A 15,817-nucleotide genomic window follows, 5' to 3' on the forward strand; every position below is an offset into this window, starting at 1 on the left:
GCTGCTAAATTCATATCTAGTGCATAGAATACACAGCAGTCCCTCCATTAAGGGCGGTTGCCCGTGCCAGCTGCAGAAGCTTGAAAAAGTGTCTTGAGAACAGCCTGTCCCACAGCTGCTTGCTGTTTGGAATGCACATCTACGCAGTAATGCTTGGTAAATGTGTGTGGTGTAGACCATGTGGCTGCTCTACAAATGTCTTCTAAAGGAATGTTCCCCAGGAAAGCCATGGAGGCCCCCAATTTGCGTGTGGAGTGCGCTCTTGGGGGTATTGTTAAAGTGCGTTTAGCCTTTTGATAACAGATTTGAATGCATTTAACAATCCATCTGGCTATTCCTGCTTTGGAAATGGGGTTGCCTTTGTGTTGTGCGGAGAAGGCAACAAAAAGTTGTTGTGTCTTCCTAAATGGTTGTGTTCTGTCAATGTAGTACATTAGCGCCCTCCTAACGTCTAATGTATGAAGCATTCTTTCTGCTACCGTTTGTGGGTTTTGGAAAAATGCAGGCAGGTTAATAGTTTGGTTGATATGAAACTGTGACACCACCTTTGGAAGGAATTTGGGGTTAGTGCGGAGCACCACCCTGTTAGAATGTATTTGGATGAATGGCTCTTGGATAGTGAGCGCTTGCAGCTCACTAACACGTCTGTGCGACGTGATAGCAACGAGAAAAGCCACTTTCCACGTTAGAAACTGAAGTTTGCATGAGTGCAGTGGCTCGAAAGGTGGGCCCATCAGCCTAGTGAGGACCACATTGAGGTTCCATACAGGAGCTGGTGGAGTTCTAGGAGGAATGACTCGTTTCAGCCCCTCTAGGAAGGCTTTAATGGCAGGCACCCTGAAAACAGAGAGGTGCTGCCTATTCTGGAGATAAGCCGCTATGGCGGATAGATGGATCCGAATGGAAGCGTACGCTAGATTGCATTTGTAAAGATGTAACAAATAGCAGATGATGTTAGGAATGGATGCATCTAGCGGGTTGATATTGTTGTCTGTACAGTAAATGACAAATCGCTTCCATTTTGCAGCATAGCAAGCTCTGGTCGTGGACTTCCGTGCCTCCCGGATGATGTCCATGCATTCAGGAGGCAGGTTGAGGTAGCCAAATTCTAAGACCTCAGGAGCCAGATCGCCAGATTGAGCTGTTGCAGATCTGGATGCTGAATGTCGCCATGGTTCTGCGTCAAGAGGCTGGGTGTGAGATGCAGCCTTTGATGCGGTACCACGGAAAGTTCTAGAAACGTGGTGTACCATGGTTGGCGTGCCCATGTTGGAGCAACCAGGATGAGAGTCATCGAGTGTTGCTTTAGCTTTCTTGCCACCAGCGGAATGAGGGGCGCTGGGGGAAAAGCGTACGCAAATTTGCTTGACCAGTTCATCCATATCGCATTCCCCTGCGATTCCGGGTGAGGGAACCTGGCGGCAAAGCTTTGGCATTTTGCGTTTTCCCTTGTGGCAAACAGGTCTATCTCTGGAAGACCCCACTGCTGGAAGTACGGGTGGAGCACTGATGGATGTATCTCCCACTCGTGCATTTGATGGCTGTACCTGCTGAGCAGATCCGCCATCTGATTGTCCTTGCCGGGGAGGTGTTCCGCCATGAGGAAAATGTTCCTCTGAATGGCCCACTTCCACATGCTCTGAGCCAGATGAGACAGCTGTGGTGAGTGAGTACCTCCCTGCTTTTGGATGTAGTACATGGCCGTCATGTTGTGCGTCCGGATCAACACGACTTTGTTGCACAAATGTACCTTGAAGGACTTCATCGGCATGAAGATTGCCATGAACTCCAGGTAGTTGATGTGCAACTTCTGTTGCTGTGTGGACCACAGTCCCTGCACCGTGTAGTGGAGCACATGAGCTCCCCACCCTTGGAGAGATGCGTCCGTTGTCAGGATAATCTGTGGCACAGGCTCTTGGAATGGTCGTCCCTTGCAAAGGTTGTGTGGATTCCACCAATGCAGAGAGTTGTATGCCCCACCGGTCACCAACACTAGGTCCGCCAGTTGTCCCCGAGCCTGTGTCCACTGATTTGCCAAGCATTCTTGGAGAGGACGCATGTGCAACCTCGCGTGCGGGACTATGAAAATGCAGGAGGCCATTATGCCTATCAACTGCATGAACACTCTCGCTGGCAGGGAGCGTTGCGGTCTGAATCTCTGGATCAGTGACTGAATGCTGTTGATCCTGGCTGGGTTTGGCTGAGCCATAGCAGTTAGGGTGTTTATTGTCGTGCCCAGATACTGCCACACATGGGCAGGTTGAAGGTGCGACTTTGGGTAGTTGAGCGAGAACCCCAGACTGTGCAGGAGTTGAATAGTGTGGGACATGTCCGCGGCGCACTGTTGTTCCGACTTTGCTTGAACAAGCCAGTCGTCTAGGTACGGGTAGACGTGTACGTTCTGCCTCCTGAGGTGCGCCGCCACTGTCGCCAGACACTTCGTAAACACTCTGGGGGCAGTTGTTACCCCGAAGGGTAGGACTTTGAACTGATAGTGTCTGTTTTGAATGGTGAACCAGAGGTACCGTCTGTGGGATGGGTGGAGTGGGATGTGGAAATAAGCATCCTTGAGGTCTAAGGTTGCTAGGAAGTCCCCTCGATTTAGCAGGGGAAGAATTTGTTGCAGTGTCAGCATGTGAAAATGTTCTGACAGTATGTACATGTTGAGGGGGCGTAGATCCAGAATAGGTCCGAGGGATCCGTCCTTTTTTGGGATGAGGAAGTACAGGGAATAGACTCCTGTGCCTTCCTCTTCCACTGGTACGAGCTCGATTGCACCTTTTTGCAGCATCACCAAGACTTCCTGCTGCAATAAGTGCAAGTGCTCTGCCGACATAGGACGGTGCCTTGGGGGAATGTTGGGAGGAGTGGACGTTAACTCCAAACAGTAACCCTATTGGATAAGTTTTCGCACCCACCTGTCTGTAGTGATGGATGTCCAGACTGGCAGGAACTGCTGGAGTCTCCCCCCGACAGGTGTTGGATGGTCGGGGGGCAGTGACAGAGAGTCACTGTTTATTGGAGGCAGAGGAACGTGAGGTGTTGTTTCCTCTGCCCCTGCCCTTGGCACTGTTACCTCTGTATCCTCCTCTACCCTGCTTGGGGTAGGAGGATTGTGCAGTACCCTTTGAAAATTGTGATTGTTGACCCAAGTGTCCTCTGGTAACACCCCGTGCTCCTGAGCGACGAAAAGTGCTGCCCCTGAACTGTTGTGACTGAAGTTCCCCCATGGACTTAGCAGTCTCGTTGTCTTTCTTAATCTTTTCAAGTGTGGTGTCTACATCTGGGCCAAACAGTCTGTCAGGATTGACGGGCTGGTTGAGGATAGTAGTTTGGATGTCAGGCTTAAATCCAGATATACGAAGCCAAGCTTGTCGCCTCAGCATGACGCTAGTGTTAATTCCCCTAGCCGCTGTGTCAGCCACATCAAGTGCACATTTTATTGCAGCGTTTGATATAAGCTTTCCCTCTTGTATGAGCATTTCTGCTGCTTCTTTATACTCATCAGGTAGATGTTGAAGGAGCTGTTCTAGGGTGTCGTAATGCGCCCTATCGTAACGCGCTAATAGTGCCTGTGTGTTCGCTATACGCCATACATTGGCAGCCTGCGCAGCCACCCTTTTGCCAGATGCCTCAAGCACTTTCGACTCCTTGTCAGGGGGAGGAGCTTCACCCGTAGTTTGGGAGTTTGCCCTTTTGCGGGCATTGGCGACCACCAACGAGTCTAGAGGCAACTGTCCTCTAATATATGCAGGATCTCCAGGTGCTGGCCTGTATTTTTTCTCGATACGTGGGTTCACCACTCTTGCCCTGGTTGGTTCCTTAAAGATCTCTGGGGCATGTTTAAGGACACCTTTGAGCATAGGAAGAATTTTAACTGTTCTCTTTGAGACAGAGAAAGTGTCAAACAGGAAATCTTCCTCCACCGGGTCAGCATGCATGTCCACATTATGATTTGCCGCTGCCCGTTCGATTAAAGCATTAAATGCTACAGAATCCTCTGTTGGAGATGTACGTGGCCCAAAACCTTGTGGATCTTGTACCACCTGCTGGCCACCTTGGTCCCCAGTGTCGTCATATGTGTCCTGCTGAACATCAGGGTCATTGTCCACTGGGAAATTGTATTGGTCGTCTTCCTCATCACCCTCTCCCCCTGATTGGTTTGGGGAAGGTGATGGACTTCTTCTGGGTGGTGGTAGGATAGGCTCAATAAGGGCAGGAATGTCCTGTGCTGGCCTCTTTTTCTTCAGTGGAATAACATAGGATTCCAGTGGTTGGGAAGTGATCTTCCTTTTGTAAAGGGTCAGTTTCCCTGTTTGGGCATCGATGAAACGCTCAGAGTGTTCTTCTGAGGCTTGAAGCGTCGAAGGAGCCGAAGTCTTTGGCACCGATTTAGGCGCAAATGCCTTTGGTGGCACCTTTGGTGGAAGAGTGTAAATAAGCTTGGTTGAAGACTTCTGAGGAGTGTCAACCTCTTTTGGAGCCGATGGCGTGGGAGCCGTCGCCGACAAAGTCTTTTCTCGAATCCTTTTCAGGGAGTCGGTGACTTGTTTAGTGAAGGAGGCGGAGGGTGTCGTAGCCGACGTTCGGTGTCCGGTGGCGTCGGAGTCCCTCGGTGTCGACGGTATTTGCGTCGACGATTCTTCAGCTGCAACGCGGCGCGGCTCCGTTGTAGGCTTTGGCGCCGATGCTGATGCTGCATTTCCAACATCCTTGTGCCGATGCGTAGTGGCTGCGGCCTTCGGGTCGTGGCCTGTAGTCGATTTTTGTTCGACGGGGCGTTTAGTTGACGGCGCCGTAGGAGCGTCTGAAGGCGTGTGAACAGACTTCGACGTCCGTGCCGGAGCAACAGAGGCCGACTCTTGACGGACGCCCTTCTTGGAGGATGAGTCCTTGTGCACCTTCTGCGGCGCTGTTGGCTCGATAGCCTTCTTCGACTTCTGTGGACCGGAGGTGGACGGAGTCGACGAAGGAGCAGGCTTTGACATTTTTTGTGGGACGTCGGCCATCTTAGATGTTGTCGAGTCCGTTAGTTTCAGTTTCGTTTTCTGCTGGACGTCGGCCATTTTAGGTTTTGTCGAATCCGCTGGTTTCGGTTTCGATTTTGCCTGGTCGTCGGCCATCTTGGGTGTTGTAGAAACCGAAGGTTTCGGTTTCGATACGTTGGATGGCGGCTCCGCTTGAGTGTCCGTGGCCGGGCTAGAATGCGGGGCCGGGGATAGCGGTGCAGGGTCGTGGGTAAGGCCGAGTGGCGATCCCGTGACCTGAGCCTGTGTAATATAGACTTCGGGGCATAGCTCTTCCTCTGAGCTATCTTCCGCGGCCCCATAAACTTCTTCGTCGTCCCCTACCTCCTTGACGTATTCAATGTCCTGGTCCTGTCCTCCGACGTGTTCCTCGGGATCAGACTGGACCTCCGTCGACGGTGGTGAAATTTGGAGATGATGGCTACCGCCTTCCTCCACAGGGTCGTCGAATATGTTGTCGGGTGCCGGTGTCGCTCGCTGGGCCTCGAGGCGCGCCGCGTGCCGAAGCTTGAGCATCTTCTTTGACCTGAATTTTGAGCAGGCCATGCAGTCGTCTTCGTTGTGGTCCGGTGACAGGCATTTATTACAGACCGGATGCACATCGATGTGTGGATATTTGGATCCACAGACGGGGCAGAACTTAAACGGGCTCCGCTCCATGTTAAGGTCGTCGGGTCTTGCTGCGACGAGAGGGCCTCGAAGTGCGAAGAGTAAATAGACTCCGTAGATTTCCGGCTCAGAGAGTCGGACGACGCTCGAGACCGTGCGCAAACAATACCGACGCTGGTAACGAAGGCCTTTTGGCCTTAAGAACAAAGTTTATCGGTTCCGACACGGAGACGTCGAGAACCACATCCGAACCCAATGGCGGAAAAAAACAATCTGGGGATGGAGTCGATGCCCATGCGCACTGTAGTCCAGGGGAGGAGCCACCTATCTCGTGATACTTCGAAGACTCTTCCAGGACAACAATGTGCAATCATCCGGACCCAACACTAGGCGGCGATCTATGCACTAGATATGAATTTAGCAGCCCACATGCCTCGAACGAGAGATATCGCTGCCCATTGGCTGAATGCTACCGCACCAACATTGGCGCGGAGGGGGTGGACTGGTGGGCCGCCCAGGAACGGCCTCTTTATGTGGCATGGGGTTGTCCCGAGAAATTTCACCGAATATGAGGGAAATGGGTGGGAGTGATAGAGAGTTAAGATGGGCTGATTTGATCTACAAATTGCCTCTGGATATGTTGACCTTAGGTTTGTATGTACGTCACTTTTCGTATCTTGTGGAATGTGCTTACCCTGGACTACTCTAACGCGATGTAATTCTGAATGGTGTTGTTTGTTTGGTTATATTGAAAACTCAATAAAATTGCTTATACAAAAAAAGGATTATGGTGGAGACTTCAATGTAATAGGCACACTTAGTACTGTAATTAGACACCTCAACTGTTCATTCAACAGTTAGCGACAGTTGGAGTGGACGGGAAGACACAAACAATTAGCTCATTTAAGACTAAGAAATTAACACCATCAAATGACACAAAATTAAAATATTCCAATTATTAAATAAAATGTATGGAAAAATGGGAAAATGGCAAGATGGGATAAGGAAAACAGAATAAAAAAGGGAAAAAGACAGGAAGGGAGAGGATAACAGAAGAGGGCAGTAACCCCAAACAACACCCCTTCAAATACAAAATGCGGGGTGAAAATAAAAAATATAACAAAAACCTCATCTGGAGATAAGTGCAGACAGAAAAAGAAAAAAGAAAGGATGTGGTGAAACAGGAAAAGGATAGGAAGGGGCGATATCCCAGCTCTCCCCTCCCCATTAAGAAACAAGGTGATTAAAAGGAAAAGGCAAAGGAAGACAGGGAGGACTAGTGGGAGAATTTAAGTAATATAAAAATAGAGGCTAACAAATTAATAGAGAGAGACGTCAAAAGCTTCAAGAGATACCCATTAAAAAACGGGATGCCAAAGAATGAGAAACATTTGCAGGAGAAGTGATTGAGACGGCGACTTGCAATAACCTTGGGTAGAGAAACTGATGAAGACAATAAGACAGACAAGTGGCCTCCATGTGCTGCACTGCGGGGCACAAGTTTAATGTCCTTTCTTGGAAGGGGGTGGTAGTTCAGGAGGAGAGAGGACTAAAAGACCCTTAATTGAGGGTGGCACAGCTTCATGGTTGTATAATACAGCCAGGTCTCCGAACACATTGGGAAGGTGAAGGTTCAAGCAGAAGACACTCAGCATACTTGATGGGATGGTCTATGGACAACATCAACAAAATGAATTACTTTCTTGCCAAACCCAAAGTGACCACCCTTTCCCTAAAACTGTACCTGAGCAAGACAACTCTGGATCATAGATTTCAGAAACTCAAAAAAGAACACAAATACTACCTAAATATGTCATGTCACAAGTTTTTGTAAAGCACTTCAGCACCACTGAGGCAGAAGTTATACTGCAGGCAACCACCATATACACCTACCATAGACCTGGCCCTTTCAAGGACCTCAGATGGTACCCTGAGGCCACTCTACAGTGGTGCACTCACAGATTCGACTACCATAACATCTGACGGGTGGAGGGGCGGGGCTTTAGAAGCTCAGACTTTACCTAGATGCCGTTCCATAGCTTCATTGCTTGGACTGGGAAGGACTAGCCTTACATTCCCAACTTTGGAATTAGGAGGAGAGCAGCGGCGATAGAGCTGAGAAGCCAGATGCAGAACAATATACACATTTTGCACTCTGACAGAGCGCTGAGGTTTCAAGAAAGAATAACGGCCAGGAACAAAGAACTGAAGGTAATCTTTCGATGGACCGGAATCCAATATAAAGATGCAAGCGCCAGAGAGATATACTCTTTGCACCTCAATGCAAACTCAAGCACAATGAAGCATTGCGCAAACAGCGCAGTCTTCACATACATCATTTGGCAGTCCCAAATAAATGCTGTAAGCATAAGCTATGCGAGAGTTGACAAAGAACAAAATCTCTGTAGGAGTTTAGGATGAAAAAGGTCTGCCTTGGTTCCATCAACAATCAGAAGAACAACGAGCATGTCTATATTAAAACTGATGCTTCTTTTTTTGCCTGTGCTACCTGCATCCATCATTAAGATCTCAATGTATGATCTTGTCTCTTCGCCGATATGATACAGTTATAAAACACATGTTGTTCAATGATCTTAACCCGTGCAAGGTGGTGCTTATTAGAAAGGCAGACTGCAGAGCCCCAAATACTCTGCATTTGGTAATTAGTAGTAAATAAATTAAAGGGCGAAGCAACTCAGCTTTGTTTCACTCATTCAGAAAGGAATGAGAAAGACACACCAGTCTCTTGTAAAACATCTCATGCCCAACTGTTTCAAAAGAGACAAGCCATTCAAAAACACTAGGACCCTCACTCCACATGTCCAAATCTGTGCGCAAATGATACAGTGTGGACACAATGGCCAGCTTTGTCCCACTCAGAGGGCTGATGCCCACTTGCGTAGGATGCGGAATGTCATCAGATTCCAGAGATACCAGAGCCATCCTAAACAACTGCCCACTCCAAAAGCATGGATGGAAGCATGCGTTGAAGATTGGGCAGGGGTTTACATCAACCGCTAAACCGGCCTGAACCAATGTGGCAATGAAGGCTTGTTTCAACTTTGCTGGTACAAAGGCCAAGTAGAGGGATGCAGTAAATCTGTCAATTGGCCTGAGGAGGTGACCGCACCTGACATTTAAAAATAATTTTGAGGCCAGGGTCCGAAGGGAATTGAGCTTTTACTGCAATGCAGTGGTTTACAAGCTCAGAGAATAATTTACAATCTTCACAGTAGCATGAAGCGCACTGATTTGATGAAAAAAAACATTTCTTCTATGGTATATGTTTCATAAAAGTCAGTCAAAATCTGGAAAAATACCTTTGGAGACAAGCAAGCTTCGATTACACAGCAATTCTTCCTTGGCATCTGGTCCTGGGCTTTTCTAGCTCTCACAAATCTCGGGTAGAAATTATTGGATGGCTTCCATAATTTTAAGATTTTTCTCTTCAGGTTTCAGACAAGCTACACCAAAGATATGCAACATATGTCAAGGAGGGTGAGATCCATGTCAGATTTTTTTTTTAGATTCCCACTTACTTTGTCAACTAGTCCCATCGACATTCATTATAAGTGCACATTTCTCTTTTGCAGATTTGTTCAAATGTGGAGTGCACCAAGTCCTCGTGGGTCTCTGCTGGACATCCATTAGCTAGGCAGTCCAAGATGATTGGGTCCTTAGGGTTTGCGCCACAACAAATCCCACTACTTTACTATTGAAAAAAACTAAATCTGCAAGACCAAGTTGGATAAAAACCTTTAAAACGTCCATTTGAAAGCTCCATCTTTACATTTTTTCCACAAGACAATGGGGTGTTACAATATGCAGTCTCTTTGAGGTGTGATGACAAAGGCTTATATTGTCACCAGGCCTATAAGACAGCCTTTCTAGCATCACACGCCCTCTCTTACTGCTGCTCCAGGCAACTGATAAGTGCGCACATTTTCTTTCCCTTTTCTCCTTATCTTCCACCAAACCCCTCTTTTCCTTGTTATCTGCAACACAGCTGTAATGTAGCTTTCTAAACCATCTCAATTCCTCCGCTTTTGTAGCATTCACTTTCCCCATTCATTATATCCCCCCCTTTCCTTCCCACTCCAATGCCAACAGCTCCCTTTCTTTCCTTGCATTTTTTCTTTTTATCATGCAGTGCTCGAAATCTCCTTCGTCATGGATTCCAATTACTCAGATCTCATTCTCCTGGACATTGAATCTTGCATGGAGCTGCAGTGGTGGCTCGTAAACATGTAAGCCTGACTGTTCAAGTCATATTTGTCTCCTCTCCTTATGTAAAATACTTGGGTCCTCTTCTTATGTAATCATCAATTCACATGCTAGTAGATTAGGCTGGGGAGCCAACTCGGTACTCTTTCGACCAGGGAATTGTGGTCTTCTTCCTAGAAGAATCTTTTTTTTTTTTTTTTTGGCAGAGTTTTATATAGCGCGAACTAGACCCGAATCGGGTATCAGAGGGCTTTACATAGCACCAGTTACTTTACATGAGGACACACATTCATTTTAGGCACGGGGAAATGAAGTGATTTGTCCAGACTAACAGGAGGTTTTGGTGTCGTTACCGAGACTCGAACCCAGATTCCCAGGTCAGAGGTCGAGCGCTCTAGCCGTTAGGCCAACTCCTCCCCTCTTTATATCAATGCCTTGTAGTTCTTGGCAAGCACCTTTGCCATCAAGTACTCCACCAAGTATAAATATCAATTCTGCATCCTGCTGAGGATGGACAATCTTTCAGCAGTCAGGCACATCAACAAACGTTAAACTGCAAGAACAAATTCAATGACCGATCTCTACCAGGACCTGTGAGAATACGGTCTTTGCAGCAACCTTTATGCAGTGGTGAAGTACCTTACAGGTACCTAAAATTCCACAGTGGAGTGGTTGTCAGACACCTCTCTGGGACTTCAGTGACTGGGTGATGGACCAAAATGATGTTTTTCGCATTGGTCTTCTCTGGGGTTCTCTGGACCTGAACCTTTTTGCTTTCCAGCTGAACATTCAACTTCCAATTCTCATGAGATAGCCTCCGAATGCAGACACCTAAGCAACAGAAGCCTTTATCCAGAACTGGTCTCTCTTCCAATCTTATGTGTTCCCTCCCTTTGTTCCTCTCCCCAGGTTCCTCCTCCTGGAGAGGTGTTTCTTTTGCACAGTGGCCTTCAGTTCTTCACATTGGCACTCTGAAGCTTATTTCCATCATCCGCTAGAGCTTACCACGTATGTTTCTACCTTTCCTTCAATCTTGACTCCGCTTCTAGATCTGAATGGTTGACACAATGACCATGTTGTCTAAGGGCAACTACATCTTTTAGCATGGGAAGTCTCTGGGGATCCTCAAGATGGTGTGACCTTTCTAGAGGCTATCCTTATAACAGCTGCTACTATGTTTAGGACTTTCTACAAAAACCCTTGCATGTATGTCTGATCTGGTGTTCAATAGGATTTGAATTTGCATACTGTACCGGCTCATTGTCTCATGGTAAAATGGGGTTTTTCCTGGCTTTAATGAAAAAAATAAGACTCTATTAAAGACAACGAGATGAGTACGATATTCTTCCCGGGTGGTTTTGTGTCTGTAAGTGTAGTGTCTCCCTGACGCTCTTTCCTATGTATTAATTACCTACCTGCTAGACTACAAATGTTTTGTAGTGGTTGCCAGACTGCCATGCTAATTTGTTTAAGTTCACATCAAGATTACCTCATTTCATTTTGCCTTCCAAGATTGTAACAGCCTCTTCCTGGTGCATAGGATGCCCCTTTGGAGCCTTCTTACTTTATTTTACCTCCCATTATATGCTCAGATTCCGACTGATTTTAACTTCAAGTTCTGCAAGCTTTCCTGAAACCCTGTTTGGATCTTCTTCCCGGGCTTCCCGTTAGATGCTGTGCTGAAGATTTCCCAAGTTGTTCTGCCTGATGTTGGATTCTTACCTGGTTTTCCTTGTACAATGAGAGATGGGGTGTGCTGCTGGAGAGACTGTCTCGAAGGCCTATTATACTCACCTCATTGTCTTTAATAAAATCTTATACATCTCCTTAACTGGCGCAATGTAAATCCCCCAAAAATCAAATCGCCCATCACCAAAGACATTATGGGAAGTCTTCAAAGCTCTTGTTTTAACGGGCTATTCAGTAAAATATCTAGCGCCCCATCAAGATATATTCACTTAGTGAAAAATCTAATCAAGGGTCGTAAAAAGATTACACCACAACTAACTAAATGTATTTAGTTTCCCCTCAAGGTAATAAGACAACAAAATAACCTGCTGCAAACCTTACAGAGTCTTACTCCTGATGCAATCTCCATATCTACACCATAAAGTGCCCCTTGCTGCCAAAACATTCTTTGGAAAAGTAACTCCAAAATGTAGCTAAAACACAGTTCATTAAGCAAATCAAAAAATGTAAATGAGGAGTTTACTTGCCATGCCACTAACCTAAGGAATTCAGTTCAAGAAATGATCAGGCTAGCATCTCTCAGTTGTGGTCTTTCACAATAACGTGTTAACAAACATTCCTTCTCCGACTATACTCTGCCTTTTAAGTTGCTAATCGAAGGTTTCTATTTTTGCATTCCAAATGTTGCTTGATGTATGTATATATTCCTTAGGTACGCAAGATTACTACTAATGTCAGAGGAAAAAAAGAATACAATACATCACCTCCATTCCAAATAATACACAAATATACTCACTGAAATCATAAAAATATGCTCTCCACAACTGATGAATGCAATTAAGCCAAATTCACTAGCACATTAAGGGATTAAGATAAATAAATACATTATTGGAGAAGGAGGAGGTGCAAAATAGTCAAAAGGTAAGTGAAAACATAGTGATATAACAAATTTTTTTTTTCAAATCTAAGCAAAGCATACTTTTAAGTGTGCAATGAAATGAAGATGGGACAAAGGGGTCTGTTTTGTTTTGAGAGTGACGGCGGGTGGAGAGGCACGGCGTTACGAATGGAAATGAAGTAACGACTACGAATACTGTATAACCCCAGGTGTATCATCTATCCTAGTGAACACCAGAAACCGGAATTTGGATTGCACTACTGATTTTGGAGATTTAATACATCACGTTCTAAGAGACTACGGACTCTCAATTACATTGGGAGATAGACAAAGGTAGCCGCTAAGAATATTTGTTTTTATGTAATGAAGATGCACCGAATTCGAAAGTATTTGAAGTATTGATCCGGATACTTTCGTGACCTACATTTTTTTAAACTCTTTATTCGTGACTGAAGCAGTTATTTCACATTACATTCAATCATTACACATTGTATCAGTCTTTTCCTTTTCCTTTAAACTTTAACTTATGGTAGCATTTCTTTCAAATTAACTTTCATCACGTCGGACAGTTCTCCGGATATCTCTCAAGTACAGCGTCCAACTGTCATATATGGAACTTATATAATCTGCTAAACCCGAACTACCTTTCCCTCCCTCCCCTCCCTTCCCCCATCTCCTGGTCTTTCGTGACCTACATAAGAGTGGAGCTATCGGATAACTGCCTTGAGGAAGCCCTATTCAGGGCGAAACACGTTTGCTGCGCTTCGGGTGCACGTTTGCATCATTCTATGTAATTTGTGGTCCAAGATTCCATTAAAGGATCATATCTAACATCATTCGAAGAGTCCGGATTGATTCGTTTACGTTGCCTCTCTGTTCTTTTTTAAGAGGACAAATGGGTCTGGAAATGGCGAGTAGTTATCTGTTGGGTCAGGATGTCCCCTTCATGGTAAACCGGCTTAGAACTCCTGCCCAAAGTGACAACTAAATTTGATATCTAATATTCTGACATTGTGGCCCAGCTCACACACTAATCGAGCTTGTGCGCTGAAGCCTAGGCCTGTCCTTTAATTCTGAGCCTGGTTCAGAGACCTAGAGGGGCACAGCAAATATCCAAGACTATTGTCCATAACCTGGGATGTTGACACTTATTATTGCTGGAGGCACACCATTTTTTTATAATCCTCGCAGCAAACACACCTTCTTCTCTGATACAGGAGGAGTGAGCCTCCTTCTGGCTTAACACTAAAGTTATGCTTATGAGACATTTTTTGCGGACATCCGGTGTGCATGTCAACTGAGTGGTGTAAAGCGTACTTTTTAGGAGAACTTAGTTCATATCTGAATGTGAGATTATTTAGACCGACCAAATCTGTGTCCCATAGCTTAAACCTGCTTGTGCTCCTTTTGTTTCAAACAGCAGCATCTACAATTCTGCCCATCTATTCTTCCATTTATTCAGCAATCAAACTAGCAGGTGCTAGATTTACCATAAACAGTTTTGTTTGCCTTAATGTCTATTAATCTATTTCTGAAAAATTGCCCTCAACTCATGTCAAATATCATAATCGCTCCTTTTTTTAAAAGTCATACCCCAGCAACATAGCAATAATAAATCTCATCTAGCTTATCTATTAACCCAAAAAATCTCCGTTAAATGACATATCCCTCTCTTCCCACTAATGATCACACCAAACCCCTTTTAATTTTAATCTACCACAAAGAAACTGGAATGACTGCATGGAATGGTTTTCTTGGGTGCTAAACACTGATTCCAATAATTGATAACTCCGGACTAATCACTAACTTTAGGTTCTGGAGCAATGTGCTGCCTGGCTTCAACTCCTGGTATGGGGTACATGGTCCAGTCTACCCAACCCACACTCCACTGATCAATATAGCTGTCCCTCCACCCACTCCCTCCTTTCCTCTATTCATCTACCCATCCCGCACCATCTCTCCCTCCACTAGTCAATATAGCTGCCCCACCAGCCACTTCCTCCTTCCATCTATCCCTCTCCCCATTCAGTCCATCGAACCACTCACCTCCCATCCCTCCATCCATCTGTCCCTAGACAGCCTGCTTCTGTAACGGATGTCCCATGGAAACATCTGAGGATAACAGAGCTACTGTAGTCATATAAAAGGTAGTACACAGCCCAAACACAAACAATTTTTATCACTACTTAGAGACACATACAACTATTTTGAGACTAGATCAGCTCACCCTCCACAATGTCCAGCACTAGCCCAGGATTCTTGTAGGAGTGGAAGTATATCATATCACCCAGGGACCCGTCAGTCAAGGCAGGACTGAAGACTGGGATATTATTCTGGAGACAGAGAGACAAAAGTAAGTGCACTGAAAACAACCCAAAACTCCCCAACACAGGTCAAGGGCCAACACAGCACTCACCTTCTGTGCCCAGTAGTAAATGGAGTCTGGGTTGTTAATCTCTATGCCGAGCCGTGCGATCATCTTTGAAGGGGTCCATTTGATGCCCTGGGAAGATAAGAGGATTTAGTTGAGATGGTGCTAAGTAGACAAAGGCTCTGTCAAGATGTGGCATACTTCTCAGTGCCTTCCTTGGACAAAAATTAGAATAGTCACTTATGGGCCCTTAGGGAAAATTATAATAGCAGGCAGGTGCTCAACCCATGTTGCTGCATGAATAGTTAACTATAGAATATTGGAAAGGCTTCTAACGTTTAAATAAAAAAAGAATGATGACAATAACCTGGATGGGGAGATAAATATTTGTGAGACTTTACTGAACAAGACCGGAGAGTGGCTATTGAAAAGTATGTAAACCATAAATTGGTAATTGTAGATGTTAGATGGGACATGTAAACCCCACCCTAGCCACAGTGGGCTTCCCTTTTATCTGTCATAATCAAATGGTATGATCATCTAGCACCAGCATAGCACCAGTCATTGAGAGCATTCTTGGTTCTCCTAGCACTGTAACTACTGCCAGTGACTAGAACATAAATCTTCACCACGTGGCCTGTAACCACCATCAGACGCCACCCCACCATTTATAATCCCCAGGAGCCCCAATACAACTCATTCATGTGTGAAGAAACCACACCTCATTCTATCTACTTCCACACTGGCCGTACTGTTGGACAGAGAAACTAATTGCATATTTTCCTACCTCAAAATCACTGTAGTAAGTTGTGACTCTTTAGGCCCCTATCTCAGCAAACATGACAATAATGCATGTGCACTGAAGGAGCTTCCTGTGACTTGAGACCTAGAGGAGGACACCACGTTCTGGAAGGCACACCATCTTCTCCCTCATTGCGGAGTGTGCTTGCTGTACAGAACTGACAGTGGTGGTAGCAAGTAGATTTCATCAGCAAGGGA

At 45.7% G+C, this 15,817-nt stretch overlaps 1 protein-coding gene across 5 annotated transcripts in view; it reads right to left on the reverse strand.

Moving 5' to 3' along the window:
• Nucleotides 1-15,817, reverse strand: part of DHPS (deoxyhypusine synthase) — a 352,040-nt gene that overhangs the window by 50,798 nt on the left and 285,425 nt on the right. For all 5 annotated transcript variants that reach the window (XM_078689208.1, XM_078689207.1, XM_078689203.1 and 2 more), the window contains exons 6-7: nucleotides 14,864-14,950; nucleotides 14,675-14,780 (exon numbers count right to left, since the gene is read on the reverse strand). In XM_078689208.1, the coding sequence (XP_078545334.1) occupies nucleotides 14,675-14,780; nucleotides 14,864-14,950 (193 nt within the window). The remainder of the gene's footprint in view (nucleotides 1-14,674; nucleotides 14,781-14,863; nucleotides 14,951-15,817) is intronic.

The sequence above is a fragment of the Lissotriton helveticus genome, chromosome 1_1 (assembly GCF_964261635.1).
Source record: "Lissotriton helveticus chromosome 1_1, aLisHel1.1, whole genome shotgun sequence".
Classification (NCBI taxonomy): Eukaryota; Metazoa; Chordata; class Amphibia; order Caudata; family Salamandridae; genus Lissotriton; species Lissotriton helveticus.